Genomic DNA, 19,853 nt, shown 5'->3' on the forward strand with positions numbered 1-19,853 from the left:
CATGGATATCGTAATTCTCTCTATTATAATGGAAAACGTCCGTTAACAGGCAACAAGATAATTATTATTTATAATGCAAACATAAACCCGTCTATTACGCACTCATCACATTGTGTATTTTAAAACAACAGTAACGTTACGGCCTTTAGCATTTTTTATTCATTTAAATAGAGCTTTTATTTATAAATATTTTACGACTGAAATTATTATGTAACTAAGTAGGAAGGAAAATTATATAAATAACATTGTACACATTGTCCATTTTGAAACTTCTTTATCGGGGTTGGAAAAAAATTTAGTGTAACATTTTTTCGTTACGCGTGACATTTTTCCGTTACGCGCCATCTTTTTCTTATCCTTATCACGCGTGATTCGACGTATTTCTGTAAAGTTGCATATAGTAAATTATTTTTTAAAAATAAGGTCATAAAGAAGTTTCACTTCTTACGTGTGTAGACTAGTACACGTACACATTTTTTAATTAGTTAGTTTTGTCTTATTAGTAACATGCATTTCTACTTGTAAACTAAAACATTTTTTTATTATTCATAGAATTAAATAAAAGTAAATTATGCATATCATAGTAATAAGAATAAAGCTTTCTATAGCGTTCATGTATAATATTAAACCTTCTACTAGAACCGATTACATTGAAATTTAGCACACATGTAGAGGGTAACTTGGATTAACACATAGGATAGGTTTTATCCCGGAATCCCACGGGAACGGGAACTATGCGGGTTTTCCTTTGAAAACGCGGGCGAAGCAGCGGTCTAAAATCTAGTTCATACTTCATATATATAATAATATTGAATTTGAAAATTTGCTAACGCAAACCAGTTTTTTCTGCTCTATTATTGACAGAAGATAAATCTATAGATACCTACTGATATTATAAAGCTGAAGAGTTTGTTTGTTTGTTTGTTTGAATGCGCTTATCTCGGGACCTACTGGTCCCGATTTGAAAAATTATTTCGGTGTTAGATAGCCCATTTATCAAGGAAGGCTATAGGCTATAATATATCATCACGCTAAGACCAACAGGAGAGGAGCCACGGAGAGCAGCTAAAACTAAAAGCTTATATTTATTTAAAATGACTCATTCAAACGAATTTATGAAAAGTTCGTAAAATAAAATGAGGAGTTCAAAATATTAATATAGTTAACTTCACATATTATAAGTGAATACAAAAGAAAATTGCGTTCTTACTGCTAATGAACAATGTCTCCAAATTATAATAAAGGCAAAACATCCGTGTGAAAGACGTTAAATTTTTATGTTTTAGTTGTTTATCCGTGTATTATGAAATGTGTTTATCTTCGCGCACCCTCGCCAAGAACATTATGACAGAATTCGGAACCGACGCGTTGCGATCGACCGCCTCCAAGCGACTTTCCCGCGCTTCGATGAAAACTTTTTGCTCGCTCTATTGCGTTATCTGTGGCGCTCGCTGTTCGAAAAAAAGAAATGATAATATTGCCGCGAAAATTTTGTTTATGGTAAATTTTTTCAAGGAACTATTTGTGAATAAGTTTTGTGATAATTATGTTTGGATTGTGCGTGCATAATTTTAGCGTGTTTTCAAGGTTAGTAATAACCTATCTACTTATAATAATTTTTACTTTTATTTTTTCAATAGATTTAAAATACTGCGTGTAATTTGAATGCTGATAGCATGGCTGATAGCATCAGTGTTTCGTATGTCGGCTATCTGTCTTGGCTATCTTTAATCTATATATAGTTATAATTAGCTTTGTTTTACAGATGTCTGTTTTTCTTTTTCAAATGAGAGCAAACGTTTGGTATTCATTTAAAGCTGAGTATTCTCAGAACTGACTTAATGGTTTTCATTTCGTTGGAGTTTTATTACAAGATAAAGTTTCGTTCTACTTAACACGATTATATTAAATAATTATTGTAGGTAAAGTACGTACTTAAATATCAGAAAATATTTATAATTATTATATCTAGGTATGCCCTTTAAAAATATAAATATAAATATCAAAAAAAAATATCAATAAGTACAATTCAAAAATAAACATTATTTAACAAAAACTACTACAGATAATCTATGTGATAGTAATAAATTCATTTAAATATAGTTTATCTAACAGTGCTATTCCAAATAAGCTAGATAAGAATTTAATTTATGAACCTACTTATTATTAACCTTATTATTCGCTAAGTTTTTAACATTTTAGGATGATCGTCACGTCCGCGTCGGTCGCTTAGTTTAGCCGAGTGTACTAATTGTTTTATTAATTTTATTGTATTTATTCAGTATTCAACTGAATAACAGTTGTTCCGCAAATACTTTTTTATTATTTTGTCATCGGAAATATAATATTTATTGTACGTATTTTAACATTATCTATCTCTACCTAATGAACGGTATTTCAAGGTGAAAGCTTTTTTGATTGAGAATAAAAAGAAGAAAAAATCGTTATAGAATGATTGTATCTATCTACTTATGTAGGAACAAAATTAAATAATTTAGAGGATTTAAATTTGCCAACTTAACCTTTATTTAAGGAAATTAATTATTTTTAACCTATTGCATAGCTTCTATCGCGGGCCTTGAGCGCGGGGACCGAATCGAGAAATTCCGTAGCGAAAAAGCCTCCGACAGGCGGAGGTGTGGCTTGAAGGCTTGCTATGCTTGCATGCTAAGCTTTACCGCGGCAGTTCCTGAGTGCCACACGTCGTTTTAATTATTTTTATAAAACAATGTATAACAGGCTCTCATAATGTCCTTGTTAGAGTTTATCTAACACTTTTTAATTTGTATATCTGTAGTTCGTTTTATCTAACTCATTGATAAGCTAAACAGGATATTCAAAAGCTTTCAAACCGATCATATAAACAGTAAGTATGGTCACCATCATCTAGTCTAGTGCAATGCGCGCTCATAAGCGGACGCATTGCGCTGTGCAGAATATGCATAAAAAATAATTGATATTTTTTATTGTCGACGTTATCGCTCGCAACAATGAGCGCTACGCTTGTTCCTAATGAAGTCCTGGCATTCCTGCAGTATCAGCTGGATGTCATGGATGAAGTTAGCATAGAGCAAATTTGCACCAGCAATTTTACGGAAGAAGAGATACGTGACGCCAAATCACTTCTCTTTTCGGCATTGAATATGGCCGACCGGATGCCGTCTCGCAGGAGGGACGAGAAGGGAGAGAGGAGTCTACGGGACATCATCAAGGTGTTCAAGGAGACCGATCCGGACGACGTGCCGACTTTCGTGGCGAAGGATTTGCGTAAGCTGCCTCCCGTCACTTTCGACCACGTCGACGTCACCCGCCTTCTTAAGGACATCACTTCATTAAGGACTGCCCTAAAGGAGATGGAGTTTAAATTTGGAGCTTCCCAATCCACCATCAACGATCTGCGTAATGAGGTCGTCGCCCTGCGCGATTCAATTTCATTATGTAGGTCAACGGAGGTTTCATATGTGAACACACGTCGTGGAGCGCAACGTGAGACTTTTGAGTCAGCGAATTTGACGACGCCGCCGGCCGTCGACCGCGTCACGCCGCGCCCCGCCCGACCCGCGCCTCCCCCGGAGAGCCCGCCTCGTGTAGCCAACCTGACACCGGCTGGCTACGCGGCCGCTGCCGCCAAGCCTCCCGTAAAGCGGCAAGAAATCACCCGAGATGGAGATCCCGTTAAGCACAGGGACTCCCCGCGCCGTGCGGCACACTTGTCGAGCGTGAATAGTCATCCACTCGATGAGGAGGGATTTACAAAGGTAGAGAAAAGGAAGAAGAAAAAGAAGCCCTCCTCCAACAAGTGCGGTACCGCCCCGACCGGTAACAACCACCTGCTGCGGCCCGCCATACCGACGACGCAGCTGTACGTGTCCCGCCTGCACCACTCCACCCAAGCTTCTGATGTAGTGGAGTATGTGCGGGTTAAGACCAAGTTTATCGTGAGGGTCCAGCGCCTGGAGCCGCGCAATAATTTGAATTTTAATTCATTTGTTGTGCGTGTACCGAGCGAGCAGCTGTCGATCTTCATGAGCGAGGAGTTCTGGCCCCGTGGTGTCGTGTTCCGGCGGTTTCGCGGGCGGCTTCGCAACATCCAGCCGAAGCCCATTCAGCGAAATATGACACTGCCAGTGCCGTGAATTGTATATAGTGTAGTGCTTAATAGTTTTAGTTATAAAATATTATATGTATGTTAGTCTGTAAGGTATTTATTCTATGGGTCTGTACAATTTATTGTCTGTTACCTGAAATAAATGTTATAAATAAAAATAAATAAATAAATTTAATTTACAAACGTAAAACTAAAAATGAAACTTATGGAATCATTTATAACGGATGAAAGTAAACATCTGCTGACTGATGAGTCACCTATGAGTCATCTATACTGTCTCACAAAAATTTTGTACTGAAAAACTATCAAACTTTCGGGTTTTGTGTATAACAGAGCATATAATATTCTTATGCATGTCTAGTTCTTATGGTTTTATATCAATGCAACATTATTTTATCCATATCTATCCTATCCTACTACCTAATATTATAAATGCGAAAGTTTGTGAGGATGTATAATATGTGTGTGTTTGTTACTCTTTCACGCAAATGTTACTGAACCGATTATAATGAAATTAAGCACACATATAGAGGGTAACTTGGATTAACACATAGGATAGGTTTTATCCCGGAAATACCACGGGAACGGGATCTATGCGGGTTTTTCTTTGAAAACGCGGGCGAAGGCGCGGGTGGAAAGCTAGTTACCTATATAAATAGATCTCTATCTCGGGCAAGTTTAAGAATCAATCAATCAGAGTACGTAGTTTATTGGATTGCAATAGGATTTATCCTAAGAACTATTCACACGAATGAAATATCTTCCATCCATACGTCAAATATCTATAAACAATTTCCTTTCCTCCGAAGTCGAAACTTCAGCAAGTAAAAGCTCCAATCTTCAAGCTCCAATTTTTTTCTAGGAATTAGGAAAAGTAGGTTACATTTTGGATAGACTTTCCTGTGACATATTAACGACATGGGTGCGGGTACAAACAAGGCATATACCCGGCAATTAAGTGCGATTGTCCAAGTCATGCCCACCGGTTTTCTTAAGGCCAGGTCTTAGGTACTCTGGGAAATATTTATTAGATTTAATCAAGCAAACAAACACAAACATTTATTTATTAGACTTCTTCTAGAAGCATTTTTGAATCATGATTACATATTTTGAACACTTACCACCGATTCAGAAAGCAGTATCTATCTATGGAGAAGAACCGGCCACATTGAAAAATGTTCATTCTTATGAAAGATTTAGTTGTTGATTAATATGATTTGGTTGAATGAGCGACAATAAGATGTTTTGTATAATTATTGAATTTTATTAAGGTAATATAGCACATTGAAATAAGAAATTCATATGAAAATTTTAATCAAAATGGCTAGTTTGCGTGGTAGAGCAATATTTGTATCATGTATTTTTTGCAGCGGATGCGATGTATTTTTTTTTTGTTTCTCTGATTGATGTTAGATACATTAATTCCTGAATGTATATCTCTAATATGATTTTACAATTTCGAAGTTATTTAAATACGGGAATCTGAATACATTACACTTATTAATGTAAATATATTGATAATAATTTTAGATGCTTTGCCATTCCTGTGTTTAGATCTTACTTTATTGATGATAGTTAATTTTAGAATATAAAATACTATAGGTCTACCAGAATCTCATGGCATATTTATAATTAAGAAATAAAAGATTTTCATATGGCAATTTTATTTGACAACTATCAAATTGGTTGTCAAATTATTTGTCTTCTTTGGAATTTATTAATAATTTTTAGGATTTTGTCTAAAAATCTTCGAAAATGTCGAAAAAGCCGCTGCGATCACAAGCAACAGGTGTTGTTTATTATGTGTATAGAAAAACATTCGATGAAGAAGGGTCAAACACATTACAATTTTCAATTTTAAATATTTTATTGGTAAATTGGACTTACCCGTTTTGATAGTTAAAATTAAAAATATTATAAGTAGGTAGCTATAATATTGTTTGTTGATTACAATATAATTTTATTAAAACTTATTACAGGAGTTTCCAATACGGCTATTCGTCAAGTCCAAGCTGTCCAAGTCAATTTTATATTGAGTGTATCTGTTAATACTTACGAAAATAAACATAGTTTTTATTTATTTTATAAAAAAATATTAGCATTATCTAGTTTTGATCTGCATTATCATTACATCCATATTTTTACATGGCAAAATGATAATGAATGAACAAATATAGGTATGTGTAAATAATAATATATTAATAAAATACATTACATAGATAAAAGTAATATGTATATTATACAATATGTAAGTATGTACCTACATAATATTAAGTGGATATCTCATTATTAAGTACAGTATTGTTCACTTATGTAGTGTGACTAATGATGTTGAGGACAAAATAAAAAATAGGCAGTATCAAGATCGTTCAGTCCATTTTCCCTAGGGTTGCACACTCAAAATTTTGATTTCCCTAATTGCCATCAGATTCTGGTTTACCTATAGCTGTGCTCCGCCCTTGTTTGTTTAATATTCATGTGTGATGATATTAATAGCCTTATAGCCTTCCTCGATAAATGGGCTATCTAACACCGAAAGAATTTATCAAATCGGACTTATAGTTCCTGAGATTAGCGCGTCCAAACAAACTCTTTAGCTTTATAATATCAAGTACCTACCTATAATTTTTTAAGAAATATAAAAGTTATGTGTAGACGTATTAATTTGTTAGCATTTTTATCTTATCTGATCGAAAAAATTTAATACTTCGCATAAAGCAAATATTTTGTGAAAAATAGGTATAATAGAAGACTATAGGATTCCTATGTACAATGTTTGTCTAGCTTAGACATGGGTAGACACACAAGGGTAGATTATATTTGCTTGCTGAAATTTATTACTACACTGAGAACATACATAATATACCTATACATTTTACGTTGGTAAGAGAATTGTATTTATCTGTTTTACTGGTAATATATCTATTTCACCCACAACCCAAATTCATTTATTAGTTAAGTCGCTTAAGATCAAAAACATCAGAATATGTTCATAATCTGCCGTTTATAATATTATTAGAATTATGTACCTTTTCCTTTTTTTTTATAGTGGGGAAATCTTCCAAAGATACCCACGGCCCCCGGGGAAGGAGCCGTGGGTTATGTCGGATTCTTACCGACTAAAACCCCACTGTGTTCCGTCGAGCCGCTTTAATGAGGGGGCCGCGGGTATTTGTTAGAATTCTTGTACCTACGCCTCAGTGATACATATAAAATATACAATCTATAATATTAGTTATTTAAGCTAAAATTTCCATTTGTGGGACGACTTCGGACCGCAGAACAAAATAAAATGAATTCAAAAACACACACAATGAAACCTTACAGTAATTTATGGGAAAAATACCTTGGAGCGAGAGAAATGAGAATGGGAACTCGTATTAACGTTGTTTTATGGCTTTTGCACCATAACCTGAAGTGTACAAAGCCGCGGGCGGAAGGTAGTTAATAAATAATTTATTTTTAACACACTCCACCTGTCTGTTTTTATTTTCGTATGTGACCGACATGTTCGTATGTAACTGACTCCTAGACTCGATTGTGACCTACTTTAAACGGACAGATTTAATTCAAATTTTGTATACTTATCACTACATACCTAGTATAAAACAAAGTCGCTTTCTCTGTCCCTATGTCCCTTTGTATGCTTAAATCTTTAAAACTACGCAACGGATTTTAATGCGGTTTTTTTAATAGATAGAGTGATTCAAGAGGAAGGTTTTAGTAGGTATATAATTTATTAGGTTTTAGACTAAGCGGGCGAAGCCGCGGGCGGTAAGCTAGTTACTTACATAGATCGGTGACAATACTATTATTTAATGAGTTACTTATGTGTTTTTTAGTTTCTTTCAACTGTATTTATTTTCTCACAGTATATTAATCAACATGCAGCAGAACATCAATGGTTTGATGTCGACAACAAACATTGTTTACGCGAAGGTAGCCTCCAAATAGTTTACATTAAAGAGATTCGAATGATTGATAGAAGTTACACATAACAGAATATATTACAAGGATAAACACTAGATATTTTAATAAATTATTATTATTACTAGATATTTTTAAACATGAATGAAAAACACGGAAATTATAATAATTATTTTTTGAATATAATTTTAAGTCAACCGATGATCAGATTATTGTGATCTAACTATTAGAAGACATTTACATTAAAATATACCTAATTTATTTGATCATTTCCTCTATAATATAAATATCTAGGTAGGGAATGTACATCGCAGTACCTACTTAAAGCAACAATAAAACATTTCATTTGAAATAATTAATTACACATTCATTTCGCGCGCATTCTTTCGTTTCGCGCCAAAATCTGACAGTTGAAAACCGTATATAAGACCTGTCAGCAATAAATCACAGATAGCAGTAACAATAAATAGCAATTGAAAAATTAATGCGAAATATATTTTCAATGTTTGTTATTGTTTCTATTCGAGCTTCCGAGCTTTATGGAATGTGTGATGAGGAATTCTATCACAAAGTCTGTTACCCTTTCACGGCTGACCTAACCACTGGACTGTATTGAATGAAAATTTTAATTAAAGTAGTTGAGGACCTAGGATTATAAATCTATTTCAATGACTTTCAATAGAAACTTTACCCTAAGGGCATAATATTTAAAAAATATTTTTTAAGTACCTAACCTAACCTAAGTAAAATGTACCTCACTTTATTACATTACTGGCATTGATGATACGTAATAGATGCATGTAGTAAAATTTTCAATCATTTATAGCTCGTAAATTTGATGGCGAATTCGTATAAATAACAATAATAATTGGAGGTCAGCCCACGCACAGAATATAGTAAAAGTACCTCTCCGTCTTCATTTACTTGATAACCAATATCAATATTAAAAGATATCTATGTCCGCGACTTCGCTTTCGTGCAATAATGGCATTCGGATGCATTTTCAATATCTTACATTAATTATGTTGAAATAAAACCATAACCAAACCTCAATAACCTCAATTCAAACTCGTAAAAAAAAATTCTAATTTAAAAGTATTTATCATTTCTACGCAATCATACCGAAACAACTGATCCAATTTTGATGAAACTTGGACATTGATATAGGTATAAAATTAACTAACCAGCCAGCAGTCACTATTCTAACTTTCCAAATTAAGAGGAGCGTGGATTACATAAATATATGAATTTACTTTTAATCCCCATTCCGCACTTTATAAACTTGCGAAGCGTACATTGACATACAAATTGCAAATCAAAAGCTTAGAATAGTTAATTCTAACTAGTTTTCGTATCAGTAAAATGGATTCTGATAGAGTTATTTCTGTATTTGAATTGAGTACAAGGCAATTCAATGGATGCATACAAAATGTTAAAGATAAACCCCTTATCCTCTCTTATCAAGTAAAGTGAAGGTTGTATTGTATTTTAGAAAGGCGAGTAATATCAAAATATAAGAGCTAGCGCGCACGAGGAACTTTGTCTCCGCAACTATTTTGCCTCTCCACCCATGGGCTAGTATGAAAGTGCGCGCACGTAGCGACGCAACTCCCCATACAAATTGATGGGAGACAAAGTTGCTCGTGCGCGCTAGCTCTAACCGAACTGACATTCAAGATATAACCCAAGAAATATATCGGAATGATAAGAGTACTCTCTTAAATTCGTTATAAAAACAAATTCAGTACAAATCACTTTATCATACCCATATTACCAAAACACCTGAGACAATATAAAATTGAGGAAACCCCAACTTTTATTTCAGAAATGGACCCAAGTGATTTATCCTCTTTAATGCGACTGAAAGTTCTTACAAAATGTTTCCGGTTTATTTAGGATGAAGATTGAGGGCTGGGAATCGTAATCCAATATATTATAGTTGGATTTTATTACACTATTTGTTTTGGGGTTCAGAAGTTTTTGATTAATGATGTGGGATCTATTGGGTTTATTTGAACTACGGATCTTTATAAAAACTTGGAACTTAAACTCAAACATAAAATTGTGATTAAGTGTAGGTACAGTACCTACGAGTCACGAAAGAAGACCACAAAATATGGCGGCCGTATGCGGCATGCGCACGTTCACTCATGAATAAAAGACATAAGTGATAAGACAAAATAATATTTTAATGTTGGTTAAATAATTTATTTTTTACTAGCTTTCCGCCCGCGGCTTTGCCCGCGCAGTCAAAGAAAAACCCGCATAGTTCCCGTTCCCGTGGGATTTCCGGGACAAAACCTATCCTATGTCCCGGGGTAAGAAGTAGCCTATGTCTTATCACGGGTATCAAAATATATCTATACCAAATTTCATGCAAATTGGTTCAGTAGTTAAGGCGTGATTGAGTAACAGACAGTATGGATTTATTTAAAATTAAATCCGCCCGCGCCTCACCTCGCACCTCCATAGGCCTAAAACATGCCTTCTGCGCCGTGGTCATCTTTCGTGAATCTTACTGTACCTACAACGTCATTGATATATACCTACTTATTGTTATTGCAGAAGAGTGGCTAAAATAAAACTTGAAGTAGGTAAATAGAAATAAAAGAGGTCTGTTGGCTTGTATGTTAGAAACACTGAGGCATGGATATTCGACACACTGAAATAACGAAATTTATATATTTTTAAAGAAAATATAAATCAGAGTCAATCTCACAATTAAAATAATGAGATTACGTTATGAGATGATATTATGGACGCAATGTCGAAAAACATATGAATTTTTAGAAAGGATAGAGTGAAGTTTTGTTTTCGACATTTTTACACCAGAATTCCCTTGGATAGTATGTACATAATAAACGATAGGACAATAATGATAGTAGTTTTATTACCCATCAAATTTGAAGGAAGTCGAGACGTAAAAAGTTCTTCGTAATTGGTACTGAACGATAAAATCCTATCTAATAAAAATTAAGGAATATAGATAGTACCTATACATACTAATCAATACTAATATTTTGTTTGTTTATTTGATCGCGCTAATCTCAGGAACTACTTTTCTAATTTGAAAAATTATTTCGGTATACATACTAATTAAATACTAATATTTTATTTGTTTGTTTGATCGCGCTAATCTCAGGAACTACTTATCCGATTTGAAAAATTGTTTCGGTGTTAGATAGACCATTTATAGAGGAAGGCATAGGCTGTACTTACATCATCACGCTAAGACCAAGGGGAGCGGAGCAATGCGAGTAAAACCGTCGGACACAGTATTCAATAAACAACGACGAAACGTTTTGCTCCTCTACTGACAGCTCTTATAGCTTGTTAAAACGGATTTCTTGATAATAAAGAAGATTTATTCCAACATAACTAAAGAATAAACAATCAAGAAATAAAACACGCTACTAAATTCCAAGAATAGCTTAACGTTCTTAAAAGTCGTTCTCTTGCTACGCAATTTAGCAAACGAGATCTGTCTGAGACAAAAGTACCTATGATTTTTAGGGTTCCGTACCGAAACGGTAAAACAGAGACCTTATTACCGAAACGGTAAAACAGAGACCTTATTACTTCGTTGTCTATCTATCTCCGCTTTATCTCATAAACCATGATAGTTAGAAAACTGAAATTTTCACAAATGATGTATTTCCGTTGCCCCTATAATAACAAATAGTTTGGAAAATCCAAAAGTGCACGCCTCATTATCTCATCCTTTACAATAAAATTGATTATTTATAAAGATTAAAGAGTACACTATAAATATAAAAAAGAAATAAAATAAAACAGTTGGAAAAGTAAAGAAAGCGGTACCGTAATAATTGAGCTATTTTTCTTGTGGCCCCACCTAGATGTGAAACTGCGCAGGTTTAAGGGACTGACTACCAACTTATTTTTTTAAACCTTGGCTTATAGTATAAAGAATCGAGTTTATAATGGTGAATTTTGAGTACACTATAAATATAAAAAAATAAAATAAAATAAAGAATGTAATATATAGATATACTACAATTATGGAGAACAGTCGATATTTTTTATTGCTTATTTAATAACAATTAAACCACATCGAATCAGACCCTGAAAAATGAAAGGGTTCTATTCCTGAGCATACTCAAGCGTAAGAGAAAAAAAAAGACTCGATTAGTAAAGTATTTCGGTCGCTATCGTGTTAACAAGAAAATCCTCCGCACATACAGACACACGGACGTCCAAGACAGAACTTTTTTAAACTGTTTTTTAACTAGTTTAAATAACAAAAATGACATCAAAAGTATCATGAATGTTAAAAATAGTGTTTTTTCTTAATATGTGTGTGTATGTATTATCTTACAAGTGCAATGTATGATACATATAGACATTTTAAGTCTGAAAAATCAGATGTTTTGCGCGCAGTGACAGTAGTACCCACCTCAACGCTTCGCTTATGAGGCGTGCAATACTAAAAATTAAATATATATATATGTTAAGGGTCGTCCCCATAGTACGGAACCCTTCGTGCGCGAGTCCTCCGACTTGCACTTGGCCGGTTTTATTACAATTTTTATAAATTGGTGGAGTTTTACTTTTGCCATTGATTTACTTTATTTCGTCCGGAAAACTAATAGGTCTCAATGCTTGGATACGTAGACCTGACCTTGAAGGTATAATGAATGTCCTAGGATCTAGGTCCTAGGCAATATAATATGTCAATTATTACATAATATGTTTTGATAATTTAAACCTACCTATAATAAAGAGTTTTAGTGCAGGTAATTTTGCTTGTATATGAAAATCTTCATCTTAATCTTTTCTCTCTTTCAAAATACATTTTAACAACCATATAATAATCTAAATCGCGCTTAGAAAGTACGAAGGACGTAGAAGTATCTGTTGAAATACTGATAGCAGAACCAAATATTTATCATGTAGGGCGATACGGCGTCTAATGCATATAAATGGCAGTGTGGGTATGCGTAGGTGGTTTAACTTCGCATCTTTATAGCACGAACATATAGTTATTCATCACGTAAATAGTATAAAACAAAGTCGCTTTCCCTGTCCCTATGTCCCTTTGTATGCTTAAATCTTTTAAACTACGAAAATAATTTTGAGGCGGTTTTTTTAATACATAGAGTGATTCAAGAGGAAGGTTTTAGTATATAATTTATTAGGTTTTAGACAAAGCGGGCGAAGCCGCGGACGGTAAGCTAGTTAATACAATATAAGGTAGTGAATCTCACCAATATAGGTATCATTAGTGTATATGCAGGCTTTTCCTATTTTATTAGGTACTTCAATTTTTGTTCATAACTTTAGAACTATGCTTTTAAATGGTGTATTGGTTACACACACACAACACAAATCATATTACTTCCATTTCTTTGGATAAGTATATTTAGTTATGTAGAAGAAATGGTACTTACTTCTTAGTGTCCGTAGCCTCATTGAAATGGAAAAATTGATAACAGTTTCCTAAGTACTATGTACTCAAAGACTTACATGTGATGTCAAGAACCAAGTGATGGTTTCTCGATCGCGTAATTGTGTGGAGAATATTCCATCAGCCTGAATTGAACAGTGACAGAGAGATAATGACAGTTTCAGAATGTAAATCATATAAATAATACCTATTATATTATAATCTGTGTTAAAGGAATTTTTTGAGAACCTTGATGTGAATTGAAGAAATAGAAGTATGGCTATGTTTATTATGATATAACACTGGAGTAAAATTAGCCATATTACGAGCATTTATTGATATATTATACTTTTATAAAATCTATATACTAACTAGCGGTCCGCCCCGGCTTCGCCCGTGGTACCTACATGTTTAAACTATCCTATCTCTCAAGTTGGATCGAACTGCACTTGGTGTGCAAATTTTAATATAATCGGTTAAGTGGTTTAGGAGTCCGTTGAGGACAAACCTTGTGACACGAGATTTATATAATATACTAGCTTTCCGCCCGCGGCTTCGCCCGCGTTTTCAAAGAAAAACCCGCATAGTTCCCGTTCCCGATGGATTTCCGGGATAAAACCTATCCTATCTCTCAAGTTGAAACGAACTGCACATGGTGTGCGAATTTTATTATAATCGGTTAAGTGGTTTAGGAGTCCATTGAGGACAAACATTGTGACACGAGATTTATATATATTAAGACTAGCTTTCCGCCCGCGGCTTCGCCCGCGTTTTCAAAGAAAAACCCGCATAGTTCCCGTTCCCGATGGATTTCCGGGATAAAACCTATCCTATCTCTCAAGTTGAAACGAACTGCACATGGTGTGCGAATTTTATTATAATCGGTTAAGTGGTTTAGGAGTCCATTGAGGACAAACATTGGGACACGAGATTTATATATATTAAGATTAAAAGATATTATAAAGCTGAAGAGTTTGTTTGTTTGTTTGAACGCGCTAATACCAGATACATAAAATTAAATTGGAACTACACAGAGAGATAACACTGTTCAAGTAGATATTGATTAGAATAAGCTCTGTATAATTATTATTTACTTGCTCATAACGATACGCCTACTAGTCCCAAAGTATGAATTTTACATCCTAATTCTGAATAGTTACATTTTAGCACGCAAAATCAGCTTATCTAATCTATGTAGGTACAATAGCTATGTTATTTGTATTTAATCTTACAGTATGAAACAGTCCACAACGACGAAGTTTATAATGGACCTCCGAGACGGCAGTGACAGTACTCGACAGTTAATAAAAGTAACAAGTTTGGTGAATTTCACAAAGCTCTTAGCGATTTTACGATGAATTACTATTAATAAGAGTACACAATTTTCAACATCTGGTATTTTGTATTTATTGTGAAATGTATTTATTAAATAAAATAAACTTGCTATTAATTTCAAGCGGAGTTAATGCGGAGACGCAGTCTGGCACATTTGACTCCATTTTATTTAGTTATCTCTCGTGTTTTTCTTTTATATCATTAAATCACACTAGCTGTGCCGCGCGGTTTTACCCGCGTGGCTCCGCTCCTGTTGGTCTTAGCGTGCCTATAGCCTTCCTCGATAAATGGGCTATCTAACACCGAAATAATTTTTCAAATCGGACCAGTAGTTCCCGAGATTAGCGCGTTCAAACAAACAAACTCTTCAGCTTTATAATAATAGTATAGATTTAATTGTCTATTTTAATGTTTCAGAATAATATTATTTAGAATGATAATATTATACATTTCTTGTTTTATTACTACGATAAGAAAATTCTTAAAATAGAATGGATACTCATCGTACCGTAAATCGATTGGAGCGAACTATAACTTTTAAATCGCAATGAGAAAAAGGCAATATAAATTTAAATAACGTAATAAAATGTTATATATCGTTTTAGAATTTGACTTCAATCGTTACAGTCATAATAAATCAGATTTTATTGCAGTGGGTTCCGTGAATATTTACATTGGCATACGGCGCTGATTTTGAAGTAACTATTATAAAACAAACTATAATTTAACACTGCAATAATTAAAAATAAGGGATTTGGCGTGTGAAAATAGATTTTATGTTAAACAAGATTAAAATTAATATGCATTTGTATAAAACGCGCTAATCCGCGCCTATTTAAGTGCTTTTAAAACGAGATTTTCATTTGTTTAAAATAGTGTAAATAATATTGGGTACTAATTAATGTCAATAAAGCTTTGTTACGCTACATTTTATCCGGCACATGTTTTCTGTACAACGTTTTGTTTATGAATGACGCATTATAATAATTTTATACCCAAGTATGCATAGGGTTTGTAAATAACAAGTCTACCCTTTTTCATGTTAAGTTTATTTTAAGGGATAGCATAAATTGTTTGGGTTTATATTTTATCCGTATCTGCGTGTTAATTATACAGGGTGGAAGGTTAAGATGGGGCATGAAGGGCAGGTACCTTAACCGTTGTAGCTACATGAAAACGTTCTTAGGAGACTATCCTTAAATTCTTGAGAAATTTTAATCTGCATTCACAGATTTTTGAAAAAATGTACGGTCAGCAAGGAAATCGGCAGTTTTCAAAAAAAATTTTTTTGATGCCAATCGATCCAGTTTCTCATGGGGATCAAAACACTCTAAAAGACCAACTGAGGTATGAGTACTAGAAAAGTCAGAAATCGCGAAAAACTATTTCCACACATTCACTAAGAAAATAAGTGATTCAACAAAAGATGCGCTAATAGAAAACTCCAAAGAGATTTTCAGGCTTCAATATTTTTTGTTTCTGATTATTAAAACACATACCGACAATAAGAAGAAACATTAATTTAATTAAACGGTTGTCAAAGAAAATAATAAATAACAAAATAATAACAAAAAACATACATTGCGTATTCTCATTCAATACGCGTGAACGACGCGGACGTGTCAAGCTTTTCTTAAATGAGCCACTTTCTGCTAGATTTTTTACAAGATTCGCAATTACCTTTCGCGTCGGTACCTGTCGCATTGGGTAAATATTCCTGTACCATTCCAATGCAACTGTTGGGTTTTTATTATTTAAAAAGTAAGCCTCTAACAGATCTAAACGTTCCAAATTATTTAAGGACATTTTTAGTGAAGACAGAGTAACTTTTGGTAACTTTTGTTTTCTATGTGTTATTGTTTACATAAGCCATAAAAATGTGACGTGTTCGTTCGATATTCAAATTTAAATAATTTTTCATCTCGTGCACGAGCTGCCAGCCTTCGCCCGCTCACGCCCCGCGTCGCTGGCATGTTATGCTGCTGTGCCTTTGTCTTTTTACTTGTTCATGAATGAAAATAGTTTTTCGCGATTTCTGACTTTTCTAGTACTCATACCTTAGTTGGTCTTTTAGAGTGTTTTGATCCCCATGAGAAACTGGATCGATTGGCATCAAAAAAATTTTTTTTGAAAACTGCCGATTTCCTTGCTGACCGTACATTTTTTCAAAAATCTGTGAATGCAGATTAAAATTTCTCAAGAATTTAAGGATAGTCTCCTAAGAACGTTTTCATGTAGCTACAACGGTTAAGGTACCTGCCCTTCATGCCCCATCTTAACCTTCCACCCTGTATATATATATATATATATATAAATTAAATATGGATTGTATATTATATTACTAGCTGTCTCAGCAAACCTTGTTCTGCATTACTCTTATCACCTAAGGGTACGAAAAATGTATTGGCCGATTATTTGATTTACCCGATCGGCACACACAATAAATTCGATCATGAGATTCGATGCAGACTGAGTATAGTAAGTGGTAACTAATATTGCGACACGAGAATTATGTATTTAGAGATCATATTATAAGGAAATTGAAAATGTAGTTAAATTATAACAGAAGCTAATGTCACTCAGAACAATTAAATTATGTAGAAGCTTTGAACCCTGTTGGAAATACGGATAACCTAAGACCAATAAACCTATAGAGTTCTTATATTGAGACAGAACAAAATACATATTTTCTAATCTACTTACTCTTAGTCAATAACAGCATAAGCCAGATTGAGATAGCGATAGAGTATCTGCACTGTCTTCAAACGTAGCGCGCCCGCGGCAATCAGTTTGTTTTCCAACCAGCTGGTGGGCTCAGTGTCTCAAGTGTTTTTAACGAAATATTTAGAAAATATAAAGTGTACAGTGTTTCTTTTTATTTGTCAGTGTGTATAGCTATTGTATGTTTATCAACCGGCTATCACTAGTCGAATGGGAGTTTTGGATAAAAACAATGTGCAAATATCTTTCCATCGGTAAGTGATTTTCAGCAAATTGATAAATATTTATGTTTTAAACCTATTTGAAGGTTTTATCAAGCGCTTTTTTGTAATTTTATGTTGTAACTGTAACATTTACCCACTTTATGGGGTTGTGGAATATAGAATAATGAAATAATTTTTAAAAAATGTCACAATAATATCACGTTTGGCATTTTGTTTACCACCGTAGTGTTGTAACACATCTAGCGTATATTATCGATTTATGACAAAAAATCTATTTCATATTAACGTTGATTTATTTATTTTGTTTCTTATATCAGATTTATATTATGTAGTTGTTGTTGCAAATAATAGATGTAAATTTTTTACCGCAGGAAAATAAAACGGCCACATGGTTGTTTTATTTGCCTTATGTGTTTTAGTTTTCGTTTGTTGTTTATTTATTTCTCTTTCAGATTATTAATGAATTCATTTTGTTTTAGATTTCCAGAGCTAAATAAAAAATGGGTATAAAACATGAGACATGAGTTGATTGGACGCCGCCACAATTTGCTATATTGTGTTCACTGCATTTCGAGCCTGCGTGTTATCAAGATGGATACTCTAGAAGAATTGTGCAATCTTACGCTTACGTTTTTTTTGTTCCTGTAGTTAGATAATAAATACATTTGATTAAAGAGAGTGAGTTTTTATTTTGAAATTTTTTACACATAAGTTACTTTAAATATGTAACTATGTGAAAATTAAACGATTGATTAAATGACAGTTCTCATAGATGAGAAACTACTATTGAAATACATACTTAATATACATGCATTTTCAAAGAAAAACCCGCATAGTTCCCATTCCTGTTGGATTTACGGGATCAAAAGTAATTTTTCCAAATTTCATTGTAATCGGTTTAGTAGTATTCGCGTGAAAGAGTAACAAACATTCATCCTCACAAACTTTCGCTTTATTAGTAGGATGTTAGGAAAATGTTTTCATTAAGACTGTCCTTTTATTAACTTGTTAAAATGCTGCATGATTCCTTCATGCTGACTGTGCCTTTCTCCTCACTCCTTTAACTTTATCATCATTTCCTTCTTTATTTTAAATTACATTTCAAGTTTTAAAATTTCTTTTATAATATACTAGCTATCCGCCCGCGTTTTTAAAGAAAATCCTGCACAGTTCCCGTTCACGTGGGATTTCCGGGATAAAACCTAACCTATGTGTGTATGTACAAAATTTCATTGTAATCGGTTCCGCAGTGAAAGAATAACATCCATTCTCGCATAATTTCGCATTTATTATATACAAATAATGTATTCAACTGAAATTAATTATAAGTTTTGTTTTTTTTTATTTATTATTTCACGAATCCGTAAATGCAAAATACATTCACGATTTTATCGATTGAAGCACATCCCATCACTATCACCTTCTATCTATCTAAATACGTACCTATAGTAAAAATGGTGCCATGACTATGTTGAAACGTAGCTTGTTGTCTATAGCTGTCTCATTCTTTCATACGACGTTTTCTTTAGATAGAGAGAAACAAATATATGTAAATTGTATACGCTCGATACAAGTACTCTATAGGTTTATTGCTCTTAGCGGATAACAATGTCATACATGATACAATATTACGTGTGTCTGGTTTGCTGTTACTAAATTACGCTACAAAATTAGATTTATCATGTTAGTATAGTATGTGTGTAGTTCATTTGATGAGTAATTCTGTCTCTTGTAGAAATAAATTTGTCAGATCAAAGTAAGTGCTGATTTACACAGGGTCAGTAAATAAATAAATAAATCAGCACTTAGTTTACGGACTTATTTTTCGCTTTCCTTTCAAGTTTATGAATCAAATGCGAAAAAGTTCATGATTAACCCTAGAGTGCTCGCGCTATGAGCATTTTGCCGCCCGCGGCACAATTTTCGTCTTATTTTGTACACTATGCAATTGTCAAGGTCAAGCGTCCGTGTAGCTGCCCCCCCGTCCCTCGCCTTCTTGTTTTAGAAATAAGAATTAAATCAGTGCGCGGATGACCGCAGGAGACAAAGGTTATTGGGGCTGTGTCGCGTTTGGCGGCAAATTGCTCATCGCACGACTACTCACGTAAGTAAAGTTTGTGGATCTTAGTTTTTA

General features: G+C 33.8%; 2 protein-coding genes across 2 annotated transcripts in view; both read left to right on the forward strand.

Moving 5' to 3' along the window:
• The first annotated feature begins 1,376 nt into the window (after window positions 1–1,376).
• The window catches only part of LOC123693470 (RYamide receptor-like), a 79,312-nt gene continuing 60,835 nt past the window's right edge, over window positions 1,377–19,853 (forward strand). Inside the window, exon 1 of the mRNA XM_045638601.1 lies at window positions 1,377–1,587. The gene's annotated coding sequence lies outside the window, so the exon portion shown is untranslated. The remainder of the gene's footprint in view (window positions 1,588–19,853) is intronic.
• LOC123693195 lies at window positions 2,991–4,136 on the forward strand. Its single transcript, XM_045638195.1, has one exon. The coding sequence runs from the start codon at window positions 2,991–2,993 to the stop codon at window positions 4,134–4,136; it is 1,146 nt and encodes a 381-aa protein (XP_045494151.1).

The sequence above is a fragment of the Colias croceus genome, chromosome 7 (assembly GCF_905220415.1).
Source record: "Colias croceus chromosome 7, ilColCroc2.1".
Lineage (NCBI taxonomy): Eukaryota > Metazoa > Arthropoda > Insecta > Lepidoptera > Pieridae > Colias > Colias croceus.